At 36.8% G+C, this 14,074-nt stretch overlaps 1 protein-coding gene across 1 annotated transcript in view; it reads right to left on the bottom strand.

Annotated features, from left to right (window-relative positions):
* Positions 1–9,382: 9,382 nt before the first annotated feature.
* LOC134965587 (indolethylamine N-methyltransferase-like) overlaps positions 9,383–14,074 on the bottom strand; it is a 56,586-nt gene continuing 51,894 nt past the window's right edge. Inside the window, exon 4 of the mRNA XM_063941942.1 lies at positions 9,383–9,920. Coding sequence (XP_063798012.1) covers positions 9,410–9,920 — 511 coding nt within the window. The 3' untranslated portion in view covers positions 9,383–9,409. The remainder of the gene's footprint in view (positions 9,921–14,074) is intronic.

Here is a 14,074-nt window from a genome sequence, read left to right as displayed (position 1 = left end):
ATTTTTACATTTATAAGAGCCTTCTGAGTTGTATAAGCTTCTAGTAATAGGTGGTAGGTGACTTCTAACCAATGTGTCTTTGAGGCTTCTAGATCTCTTCCAACTGGCTTGGACCTTTTGAGATAGAATCCCATGAATATCTACATCTGTCATTAGAACGTGCCAGTGTCTCTGTAGACTTTGTAAAAGTAGTCTCCATTCCGTGTTGAATGTGCCTATAAATCTAAGACATTCTTTATCACGTTCAGATTTTTTACATGGGTTAGGGACCAATAAGAAGTCTCTTGTCCTCTTGTGTGTCTTTTTTTCGCGGTTCTTATGACTTCTCTGCTGTATCCTCTCATTTTAAATCTATTAGAGAGTTCATTGGAACTCTTCTTGTAAGTCTGGTGATTGGAACAATTCCTTTTGGTCCTCAGGAATTCTCCTTTAGGTACTCCCCTGATGGTGGGCGGTAAGTGTGAGCTACTAGCATGCAAAATGCTGTTCATGGATGTTTCCTTACGGTATAAATCCGTAGACAGAGTACCATCCTCCTCCATTCTGATTTTTAAATCTAGGAAGTGTATTTCTTCCTGGCTTATTTCGGAGGTTAGTTTGAGGTTCAATGAGTTGTTATTAAGTTTTGTGATGAAATCCAGAAGAGTGTTCTTACATCCTTCCCATACAATTAGGATATCATCTGTGTACCGGAGGTAGATGATAATGTGCTCCGTGTACATATCATTCTCTTCCGTGAACACACATTCTTTCTCCCACCATCCCAGGTAGAGGTTTGCATAAGTGGGGGCACAAGTGGTCCCCATTGCAGTCCCTCGTACCTGGAGATAGTGGGCCTCATTGCACACAAAGTAATTCTTAGTTAGGATGAACCGCAAAAGAGTTAGAATGAACTCGTTCAAGTCGTGCGCTGTATTGGTACTAAGAAAGTACCTTGCTGCCTTAGTCCCTGCCTCATGGTCTATACTTGTGTACAGACTCTCGACGTCACAACTCACCAGCCAAGCATTGGCTGGTAGTGTGATGTCTTTTATCTTCATGAGTACATCTAGGGTGTTTCTAACATATGAAGGCCGGGTTACCACGTAGTTTCTGAGGTGATGGTCTACAAAGATACTGGCCTTCTCTGTCAGGCCGCCTATTCCAGATACAATTGGCCTGCCAGGAGGCTTGTGTTGGTTTTTGTGTATCTTTGTTAGTATATATAATGTGGGAGTTTTGGGATGATCTACTCTGAGAAACTCTTTATCTTGATTTGTTATAATCCCATTCTGATGGGCCTTCCTTATGATACCATCGTAAAAAGATTTTTGTAGTTGCTAGTGGGATTAAAAATCAGACATTTATAACATTCTTGATCTTGTAGCTGTCTTGATATTTCTGCCACATACATCTCTCGGGGCCATAATACAATATTGCCCCCTTTATCTGAGGGTTTTATAATTATATCTTGCCACTGTTCCATTTCCCTCAGAGCATGTCTTTCGATCCGAAATTCCCAGTTCTTTCAAATTATCAAGGTCTTTGAAGACAATATCTAGGAATACTTTGGCAGGGGGACAAATTGAAAAATCCGGGAAGAAGGAAGATTTCTTTCTTAGTTTTAGGGTCGTTGGAGTCTGACTTATTCTTGAGTCTGTTTCTCTCTTCCATTGTAATTCTTCTAATATGGAGATTGCTGATTGTTCTTCAGAAAAGTCTGGGTCCATTTGGTTCTCCACAGAGAGCATATCATCATTGGTCCCACTCTGTTTATTAATTTTCATTTTTCTTGGAAAAAAAATTTTCAGTAGTATTTTGCGTGTGAAAAGGTTAAGATCCTTCTCGCATTCAAAACGATCGAACTTTTTGTGGGGCGAAAAAGACAGACCCTTATTGAGGAGCTTAATTTGGCCTGGAGTAAGGATCCTTGTAGATAAATTAATTATTTTCAATGAGTCGGTATATACTGTTTCTATTTCCTGTAGTGTCTCCTTTCCCGTGGTTCCTCCCTCCAGTCTCTTTCTTCCCTTTTCCTTCTTGTTCCCCTTCCCCCTCCTTGTCCTCTTGTGTTTGAATTGAACCTTGAGTACCTGGGTGTTTGTCCTAAAAAAAAACCTCTCCTTCTGGAAGTTGCTGGTACTCGTCCCTTCCCCTTCTGATGAATCCATATCAGATGTTGTATAATTCAGTGAGTTGTCTGGTTCTAATTTGGATGATCTTATTTTCCATTTCAAAACTCTATTATTAGAGTAATAATTTTTGTCCCTCTGCATTTTGTTTCTTTTTCTGTCCATGATCACTTTTTCGTATTGCTCAATTTCCTTTTTATATTTATCATAAATCTGTTGAAATTTTTCTAAACTTTCATGGTTTTTAAGTTTATCTCCTAGGGTTGAGATTTCATGATTACATTTTACTAGTGTGAGTTCATCATGTTTTACAAGAATCCCCATCAGATCCAGGGCACATTGTGTCAGAACTTTTTCCCAAGCTTCCTTTAGTGTGTCATTTGCCAGCTCATATGAGGGAAAGATTTTCGGTCTTAAACCCTTTGGGATAATATTCAATTTTAAATAGTTCTCAAAGGTGGCTTTATTCCACCATTTTTTTAAATCCACAATATTATAATTTTAATTTGAAAAGAGATATATATGTGTTTCTCCTAAATATGTTGGACTTACCGTATGTATAAAATATACACCTGTGTATACTAATAATATATGGAATATTATGTAATAGATGTAGAAATACCAATAAGAATCTAATACTTACCTTCCAAATACTACCTACCCATTGGTAAAGATTTCTCGTATGATCAAATAGGTGGCATGCATGAATCCACTGAGACGTATAAAGCAGTAATACTTATAGAAATACCATTAAGAACCTAATACTTACCTTCCAAAATACTATCTGCTTATTGGTGAAGATTCCTCGTATGATCAATCAGGTGGCATACATGAATGAAGTCCACCGAGGCATACAAAGTAGAATTAATTGAATATATCATTTTTTACCCCTTTTATTTTTCCCCTTTTTTCTTTCAACACAGTATTTTTTGACACATCACATTATGCAAGTTTAGTTTTAGGTTTAACACGGATTGAGTTTTTCACGACACAATTTCTCTCTTCATACGTTTTTTCAGTAGTATATCACTTATTATTGACATCATACACTGTTAACCACTAGTACAATTTATACAACCCAAGTGCACAACCAGCACCGTAAAATTAGATAACATCACAATACATCGTGATCTAAATTAGATGTTTTTTACACATATTTACTCGCAATGGCACATGGTTTACCATCATTACACACACTTTTGTATAATAATTTTTAATTAATATTCACATACTGTAGATATATTTATTATTTATTTTGTTTTATATAAATAAAATATAGATATTTGGCACAATTCATTGGTTATAAATGAGAAAATAATTTTTGATGGAGACGAAGAGAGACCTTTTGAAATAAATAAACATTAATTTATAAGCTAATAATAAGAATCTTTATTGGGAATTTTACAAATAATATATTGGGTATGACACTGGAATAACAACAACATGTTCAATTACATTGGGAGACCAACACATAGATATATAGATACCCAAAAATAAAAAAAATAAAAAAAATTACAAATTAAAAACATTTAAAAACTTAAAAACTCAAAGATTCAAATTTATAAATAAATCTCATTAAAAATGAGTGTTACAACATAAAAAAATGTACCATATAAAAATATGTTACAAGGAAGCGCATATATATATATTTGATTAAAAATTGTAGATATTTTTTATTTATTTAATAGACAATTTTCTTAATAATGCATAGCATAGTATAGCCTTAAAAAACACCAAATCTGCAGTGCAAACAAAGTCCAGAAACCGTGACTATTACCGTCCAGATAACCATATACCGCTGGAGCTCCAATAAGGATATTCTTTAAGCATACAAAATTACTATTTCTGTAACTCCCTGGTGAAAAGCTGGTTATTATTAAAAAGATGTATGTTGTTTACTTTGTATCCACAAGCCAGAACCTTATACTTTTGTAGAGGCTGCAAGTGTTCACAACGTGCCTGCCGCACAGCAGCTAGTGTCCCTTTTTTCTCCCCACCGCCAATGATTTTTGCTCACCACAGCCGTACGTTGAAGCCTCAGCATGGCTAGATCTTAAACGGTCAGTGCCGAAGTTCTCCGGCGGGAGCGGCGGTGACAGCAGCGTCCACGGGGGAAGGGTGCACACTTCCAAGGTTGGTTTCAAGTGATTCTTCCAAAGTATCCTCTGGCATAGAGGGATTCTGGATAGCCTGCCGGTGTTTAAAAATGGATCCTTAACGCGTTTCTCCGTGCTTCCAATCTCAACCTATATGTAAAGAATGTCTCTATTTTTGAAATCTGACATCTTATGTGAGAGATATAAATTATATTTCATCATATCTCTTCCCACTTTTTTGTGCATCAGGACAGATTCTTCTATACATAAATATCTGGCACACTAGCCCTATCTATTTCCATTTGGATTAAGAGGATGTATATATCATGATGACCTTCTATTAAATGGATTTGATATGAAAGGATATAACATCCAGTTGCAGAATATAGATAATTACTATGCTATAGAATTCCATCTAACATCATTTCTGGGCAATGAGCCAAGGTTTTCTACAAGAGCACAGAAGTGATACTTTGTTACAAACCCATGACCACAAGAAATACAATTGTATCCTATTTTCTTCTCAGGCAATATACTATAATCCCTATAAAGGCACAAGGATATTATAATTCATGAATATTTATAATATTCTTTGAAGCAGAAATATAACATAAGGAATTTGCAGAGGCATTAATTATAGAGGACAGATACGAAAGAGACGCTCAGCAGTTTTTTTCATATATGTTTATTGTATTTGTCTTTCTTTACTCACAGTGTTGTTATGTTTACACAGTAACTGTATATGTGTTTTTTTAATATTTCGCAGTAGTCAGACCTTCAGACATGAAATAGAACATGTCAGTACATTCACTAATTTTTAAGAGCTGAAATAAAGGTTATATTTTATTTCATCAATTAATTACCCTGTGCACCAAAAACAGATCCTTTCCCTTCTTTTCCCCATCTTTGCTATAGGTACTCTTACCTGATCTGTGGTAGCACCCCCATCACCTGTATGATTAATTAATACAGTATTTTGATTTGGGGTATCCAGCTATATATTTATATGAGAACAGATATTATATGCCTGTGCAACAGTTTCCTCCTCTCTCCCCTTTCCTGGAATTGACCTTAGTTAATTTCTCAAAGGACACAAAATTATTTAAGCTCCTGTTTAAAAATCATGCACCAAAATCAACTTCTAACACCTCAGTGATACATTTTGGAATGGTACCTAAAGTTTAAAGCAGAAATTAGTTGAATTTTAGGAACAAAGGACATTTCAGTGTTAAGGAGAACACCTAGACAGTGAGATTATGTGGTAGGATCGATTGTCCAGTTCTCAGCAGTGATAGAGACATAAGGTTGGTATCTACTTCTGGTCGGTGGAAATATAATTATTTCTGTTTTCATGCACCGAAATCAACTTCTATCATCTCAGTGAACATTCTGGAATGATAACTAAAGTGTAAAGCAGAAATTATTGTACAAATTGGTTTAAGCTCATGTTTAAAAATCATGCACCAAAATAAACGTCTATCAGCTCAGTGATACTTTTTGGAATGGTACCTTAAGTTTAAAACAGAAATTGGGGTACTTTTGGAACTTACATTTTTGACCAAAATCAATGGATCCAGGGCTTAGGTAATTTTCTCAAAGGCCACAAAAAGGTTTAATCTACTTTTTAAAAATCATGCACCGAAATCAACATCTATCACCACAGTGATACTTTTTTAAATGGTACCTAAAGTTTAAAGCAGAAATTGGGGTACTTTAGAAATTTTCATTTTGACCAAAATCAATGGATCCAGGGCTTAGGTAATTTCTCAAAGGACACAAAATGATTTAAGCTCCTGTTTAAAAATCATGCACCGAAATCAACTTCTAACACCTCAGTGATACATTTTGGAATGGCTGCTAAAGTTTAAAGCAGAAATTGGGGCACTTTTGGAATTTTCATTTTGACCAAAATCAATGGATCCAGGGCTTACAGTAGGTAATTTCTGAAAGAACACAAAATGATTTAAGCTCCTGTTTAAAAATCATGCACCGAAATCAACTTCTAACACCTCAGTGATACATTTTGGAATGGTTGCTAAAGTTTAAATTAGAAATTGGGGCACTTTTGGAATTTTAACTTTTTCCAAAATCAATGGGTCCAGTGCAAATGGATTTCTCAAAGGCCGCAAAATGTTTTAAGCTGCTGTTTAAAAATGATGCACGAAAATCAAAGTTTATCACCTCTGCTAAATTTTGGAATGGTGCCTACAGTTTAAAGCAGAAAGTAGGGTAGTTTTGGAATTTAAAGCAGACATTGTGGCACTTTTGGAATTTTCATTATTGACCAAAATTTATGGGTGCAATTTTATGGGTGCAATTTCTCAAAGGCCACAAATTGGTTTAAGCTACTGTTTACAAATCAAGCACCAAAATCAACTTCTAACACCTCAGTGATACATTTTGGAATGGTGCCTAAAGTTTAAAGCAGAAATTAAGGCAATTTTGGAATTTTAATTAATGACCAAAATCAATGGGTCCGGGGCTTAGGGAATTTCTCAAAGGGCTCAACATGTATAAAGCTTCTGTTTAAAAATCATGCACCGAAATTAAAGTTTATCACCTCAGTGATACTTTATTAAATGGTACCTAAAGTGTAAATCAGAAATTGGGGCTGTTTTGGAATTTAAATTTTTGACCAAAATCAGTGTTTCCGGGGCTCACGGACTTTCCCAAAGGCCACAAAATGGTTTAAGTTCTTGTTTAAAAATCATGCACCAAAATCAACTTCTAACATCTCAGTGATACATTTTGGAATAATGTATAAAGTTTAAAGCAGAAATTGGGGCACTTTTGGAATTTTCACTTTTTACCAAATCAAAGAGTATGGTGCTTAGGGATTTCTCAAAGGCCACAAAATGGTTTAAGCTCCTGTTTAAAATCATGCACCTAAATAAATGTATATCACCTCAGTGATACTTTTTGGAATGGTACTCAAGTTATTGCAGATATTAAAGTACTTTTTGGAATTTTAATATTTGACCAAAATCTAAGGGTCCAGGGCTTATGGAATTTCTATTAGGCCACAAAATGGTTTAAGCTACTGTTTACAAATCAAGGACCGAAATCAATTTCTAACACATCAGTGATACATTTTGGAAGGGTACCTAAAGTTTAAAGCAGAAATTAGTTGAATTTTAGGAACAAAGGACATTTCAATGTTAAGAACACCTAGACAGTGAGATTATGTGGTAGGATTGATTGTCCAGTTCTCAGCAGTGATAGAGACATAAGGTTGGTATCTACTTCTGGTCGGTGGAAATATAATTATTTCTGTTTTCATGCACCAAAATCAACTTCTATCACCTCAGTGAACATTCTGGAATGATAACTAAAGTTTAAAGCAGAAATTAATGTACAAATTGGTTTAAGCTCATGTTTAAAAATCATGCACCGAAATCAACTTCTAACAACTCAGTGATACATTTTGTAATGGTACCTAAAGTTTTAAACAGAAATTGGGGCACTTTTGGAATTTTCTTTCTTCACCAAAATCGATAGGTCCGGGGACTGGGGATTTTCTCATAGGCCACAAAATGGTTTAAGCTCCTGTTTAACATCCATGCACCAAAATAAAAATGTTAGTGTATGTGTGAACTGTATAGTGGGGATTTAAGTGTTTAGGAAAGTTTATGAAGTTGGCAGTTCTGGAATTTGATTATCTTATCTTAAGAGGTGAGTTTTTAATAAATTCTTGAAGGTTTGGGGACTAGAGGAGAGTCTTTTTGTGCATGGGAGGGCATTCCACAGATTGGGTGCAGTCTGAAGAATGTCCTGCAGTCATGAACGGGAGTGAGCAATGAGTGTGGATGAGAGCCGTAGATCTTGTGAATAACAAAGTGGTTGGGTTGGTAGATATTTTGAGATAAGCGAAGAGATGTATGTTGGTGTAGTTTGGTTCATGGCCTGGTATGTATGTAAAAGTATTCTATATTGGATACTGTAGAATACAGGTAATCAATGGAGTGACTGATTTGTTATGTAGATAATGAACTGCATTCTGCATTCAGAATGAATTGCAGTGGTTAGAGTCTTTTTTTGTAAAACCAGTAAGAAGACTATTACAATAATTAATTGGGGAGATAAGGAGAACATGGATTACAGCTTTTGTAGTGTCTTGTGTAAGGTATGGTCATATTTTGGCTATGTTTTTTAGATGCATGCAGCATTATTTTGAGACAGATTGAACTTTAGGAACAAAGGACATTTCAGAGTTAAGGAGAACACCTAGGCAGTGAGATTATGTGGTAGGATCGATTGTCAAGTTCTCAGCAGTGATAGACATAAGGTTAGTAACTACTACTGGTTGGTGGAAATATAATTATTTCTGTTTTGGAAATGTTAAGTTTGAGTTGGCAAGATGACATCCAGGATGAAATGGCAGAAAGACATTCAGTGACATGGACCAATACAGATGGTGACAAATCTGTGGAATTGATTGAAAAAAGCAGTTGGCCTAAAACTTTTCCTTGCGGTACTCCAACTGATAGAGGAAGCAGAGAGGAGGAGGATTCAGAGAGGTGGACACTGAAAGAGTAATTAGATAGGTAGGATGAGAACCAAGAAAGGTCTGCGTCTGAAGACCTAGGGATTGTAGTGTTTGTATGAGAAGAGAGTGGTCAACAGTATCAAAAGCAGCAGAGAGATCTAGAAAAAATCTTAATGAGTAAAGGCCCTTAGACTTCGCAGAGACAAAATCATTCACTACTTTAGTCAGTATCGTCTCTGTGGAGTGTTGGGAAAGAAAGCCTGAATGAAGTAGTTAATTTAACATTATTTTTCATTTATTCAATATTTTTGAAATTGCTTTATTATGGATGTCAAGGTCTGTAATGCTTATTAGTTTTATTTACTTTTACACCTACAGTACTCATCTTTGTGAGCGGAATACATATGAAATGCTGGTGGATGGGATGATGGTGGTCATCTGACTGAAACAGGCATCCTGATGCACAAAATCCCTTCCCCCTTATCCCCATAATACTAACCCTCCCCTCCTGCAGTCCAAGTCTAACCTCCTCCCTGCAGCCAAACTCTAACCCTCCCCAGTGGTGCCTAAACCTAACCCCCTATTCTACAGCCTATAACTTCCCTTCCCTTCCCCACAGCCTAACACTAACCCTCCCCCTACAGCCTAAACCTATCCCTGCCCCCACAACCTAAACCCCCCTCCCTGTGACTAAAAATTTTAAAACGCTGGCATTCTTACAGTTGAGATGCCGAGGTATGGGACTCAGGCATTGGTATTCCAAGTGATTCCGGAGTTCCAGACCCTGGACTTTGGCCATCTGTCAGAATTACCTTGTGAGCTGAGGTGAATGAAATTGCCTTATAATCAGTAAGATCACTTACTGATGTTCTGTTGAGAACATCACAGTGGTCAATAATAAACCCTTCTCCAATAAGAACATTTTTTAAAAAATTCTCATCATATGTAAGAACATACAATCTCTCCCGCCCAGCTGTATAATAAGTGGCATTTATAATCCCAATTAATATTACATTTCCTCCAGGTTTTAACAATTTAAGAAATTTCTTCAGATTGCTTATAAATTCATCTTTGTCTTTGCTGATGATCTCAAGCAGCCAGGCAGTGATTAGACAGTCTGCTAGTGGGAGCACCACAGGGTCTGTGAGATTTTCTTTTTTAAGGTCACATTGTATGATCTCTGTTATTCCTGTCTTCACCTTCATTACTTTATCCTCATATTGGCCACTGAAAAAAAAAAAAATATAAGAAGGGTCAGTTTAAAAATTGTAAGAATCTCTTACAAATGTGTACAGTTTTATAGAAATGTGTTATGTGTTTGTGAAAGTTTATGGGAGTGATTTTGGGATTCTGATCAGTCTGCCCAATGTCTTAAGGTTGCAATTATTTAAAAGGCAAAACTATAACCAAATTTCATGTCTCCTTAACAGTCCTCTGTAAAAGTAAACTGGTGATTGGGGATCTCACTGAGTGGGGGTTTGAATAGTAAATAGTTTATTTTTTGTGGCAAAGGACTAATTAAATAACATTTAATGGGTGAAGAGGTTTTTTAGTTTTGTTTTTTTACAACATCCTCAAAGGTTGGGATGAGTAGGCTTCTTTCTATTTTCAATGGGGCACTCTGAACAACTTCTAGGTCACATTTTTATGGACCCCCATAGGTTTTCAACCAATGTAATAAAATCTTCTATTTGTCTTAATAAACTGTAAATTATCGACACTCCAAGTGTACTCTCCCTCTCATGATTAATTTTAGAGATGTGCCACATACAAAGAAAAATGGGTTTGGTGAGCCTCTTATGCTTATCTATAAACACCAATACAGATGATACAACAAGACAACACTAACCTTGGGCAAAAGCCCTATGTTCACCCAAAGGTATTTTTTAGGGATTTTTCAATTACCCCTCCAACTGTGTCAAAACATGCGCACATCAATTATCGTGATACTGACCTTTGTATGTGTATGAATATGTGTATCTGGAGAAATATTTGCTGAGAAGAAATCAAGACTACGCCCACTTCTGTGTATAAATTATGCCCTGTTGTGAAGGATTATATTTATAAGTAGCACCTTTCTCTTCAAGTTTTTCTTTTTTGCTTGGTATTTATTTGGAGTTGTGGTATAACTTAGAAACAAGGACGTAGGCTGCTGCTTTGGGCACAAGATTTTAACCCTAACCGGGACTCGGTTCAGTTTGGATCTGTAAAATTTAGATGGATTCAGATATCTAAAGAACTGAACTGTACATTTCTATTTAATTTGAAACATAAGTTGTGATAAACCAACCAGCACAATTTAATATTAATAATGAGGGTACTCCTGAGGTGGCAAAGTAATAAAATGACTTACACTTCCCTATTCAAATATCTTAGATTACTCCATACAATTTATAAATATGTGAAGTATTGTTGTTGTGTAAGAAAATGTTTTATTTAAAAACAACAACAACAACATATTAGTTGTGAAATTGGCTTCTTTCAATAGTTTAAATAAACTTTCTAAACATTACGTATTAGTAAATAGCAAGAGAAGATAACTTCATTTTTCTTATGTGTCAAACTCATTCAATGTGCTCTTTTGTTTTTTCTGTAATTCTATTTTCATATAATTTTCACAAGTTTAATTGTTTTAGATACCATGGGGTTTATTTACTAAAGTCCCGATTTTGTCTGAGTTTTTATTTGTTTTTCAAAGTGTCAACACAGGAATTTACTAAGCACAAATGTCGGCAGTGTTGGGGCTATTTGTAATGGTTTTCACGGCAGAGGGTAGAAATACGAATGAGTAGACCATCGGTCAAATGCGGCTGTTTGTTCATACACATGGTGATTTACTATTCAGTCGTATTTTGGTGTTTGTCAGTGAATGTTCAATTGTGGTCGTATTTTTTTTGCAAATCGTAAAAAAAGCAGCAAAAAATAGACCTGCTTTTTCCTGGCGTGTTTGGATAGTCATGCACGGATCAGTGAGATCCATGCATGCTTATCTGTGGGAAAGGGTCTGTTTTCCTTACAAATCAAAGAAAAAAATTGAGGTAGGGTCCCCCCTCCTAAGCACAACCAGCCTTGGGTTCTTTGAGCCAGTCCTTGTTGTAAAAATACACGGGGGAAAATGACTGTGGTCCCCCCATATTTATACAACCAGCAGCAGGCTCTGCGTCCGGTCCTGGTTCAAAAAATACGGGGAACAAAAGATGTAGGGGTCCCCTGTATTTTTTAAACCAGCACTGGGCTCCACTAGACAGAAAGATAATGCCACAGTTGGGGCACACTTTTATATAGGTCCCTGCGGCTGTGGCATTACCATCCCAACTAGTCACCCCTGGCCTGGGTTCCCTGGAGGAGTGGGGACCCCTTAAATCAAGGGTTCCCCCTCCAGCCACCCAAGGGCCAGGGGTGAAGCCCGAGGCTGTCCCCCTATCCGTGGGCGGTGGATGCGAGGCTGATAGCCTTTGTGTAAAAATAAGAATATTGTTTTTTGTGATAGAACTACAAGTCCCAGCAAGCCTCCCCACAATTTGGTACTTGGAGAACCACAAGTACCAGCATGCGGGGAAATAACATGCTCGCTGGTACCTTTAGTTCTGCTACAAAAAATACCCCCCAAAAAAACCACACATACCGTGAAAGTAAAGCTTTATTTTACATACATGCACACTTACACACACACACATACTTACCTATTGTCCCACATAGCCCCTCGGTCCCCTTGTCCAGTAGCCCGGTGCTGGTTGTATAAATATGGGGGAACCCCAGTCATATTTTTCCATGTATTTTTACAACCAGGACCGGCTTAAAGAGCCCGAGGCTGGTTATGCTTAGGAGGGGGGACCCTACCTCAATTTTTTTCTTTGATTTGTAAGGAAAACAACCTTTTTTTAAAGATTTTTTAACTCTTTTAACACCTCATCGTGTACACAATGAAGCCCTGCACGGATCTCACTGATCCTGCCGGGCTTCATTGTGTTATGTCCGGCAGTGTTTTACTAATTACTCCCGTAAAACACTGCCCGACAATACGAATCACATCGATATCGGAAAATACTGTACGAAAATAGAAAACTCGACAGCTTAGTAAATTTGTGTACAAGAATTCAAAAAGTTGCAGTAAATATGTTCGATAAAAATTGAGATTAAACACGCACCAAATCGCCTGAAACACGAATCTTATTAAATAAACCCCCATGTTTCAATGAATTGTATTGAGAAGTCTAGACTAATTAAAAAGAACACAGTGTAATTTTGTGATTCAGCAATGTTACTGTTTCTACAGTTTATTGAAACAAATTTATATATTTGTCCTAATGTTTCTTTTTATTTTATTTATTTATTATATTTTTATTCATATTTGGTCAATGTTTTTACAAATAAGTATTATATGCTAAAAACAGGCCTGATCACTTATGCACATGCTGTTAGTGCTGCCATCAGGGGGGGAATTCAGGGACTGGAGTACCAGGCCCTTACAGAGAGAGGGGCCTACCCCTGTCTCGTATCACCGATACCTGGAGAACTGCACCAGTGCAAGATGGACTTCTTCAAACAAGCCTACCCTGTGATTCAGCTACAGTATCTGTTAATCATTCCTGCAGGTCAGCAATGCTCCACCTATATGTAACATGCATCAGAATCTTTTTTTTTGTGGGGGGGGGGGGGGGCTGTCTATTTTGTCAGTCCCGGGCCCCACAATTTCTGATGGCAGCCCTGTATGTTGTAACTAGTTGCAAATCATTTATACAGATTAACAGAATGATCCTATTATTACTGGATATAAATACATCAAAAGCACCTAGTGTCTCTAATATCCCGGACCAGGTGCTATTTTATATGCTCTGACAACAGGAAACTTTTATCACAACAGTTTACCACCTCATTAGATGATCATCTCTCTGCCTGTTTACAATGCAGTGCGTTTGACACTCGTCAGTCTGCTACCTGCAGATAGTCACCGGTCTGTGTGGGTGTGGTTCATCGGGTCAACAACAATTAGGTCAACAGTCAATATGTGAACAGGATCAAAGGGTTAACAGGGTCAATTGGACAACATGTAAAAGGTAGACTTTTGAAACGGTTGGCAGGTACAAAAGGTTGACACAGTCAAAAGTTCAACATTGAAATGGTCGACACACAAAAGTTGGCACAATATTTGTTTTTTGGGTGCCATTTTCTATATTAAACCACATGTGACCTCAATTAATGCACTACTTCGCTCATCACAGTTTGGGCAAGGTGTCTCCCTCTGCTACTATTGTGCTTGGCACAGATTAGTATTCTCAGTTGTAGTCCATGTCAATGGTAAAGTATGAAAAGTTTAAAAAAACCTTGTGTAGACCATTTGTGTGTTGACCATTTTCATGTAGATCATTTTAACTTTTTGA

This window comes from Pseudophryne corroboree, chromosome 10, assembly GCF_028390025.1.
Source record: "Pseudophryne corroboree isolate aPseCor3 chromosome 10, aPseCor3.hap2, whole genome shotgun sequence".
NCBI lineage: Eukaryota > Metazoa > Chordata > Amphibia > Anura > Myobatrachidae > Pseudophryne > Pseudophryne corroboree.
The sequence above is the reverse complement of the archived record's forward strand: the minus strand, read 5'-3'. Positions and strand labels throughout refer to the sequence as shown.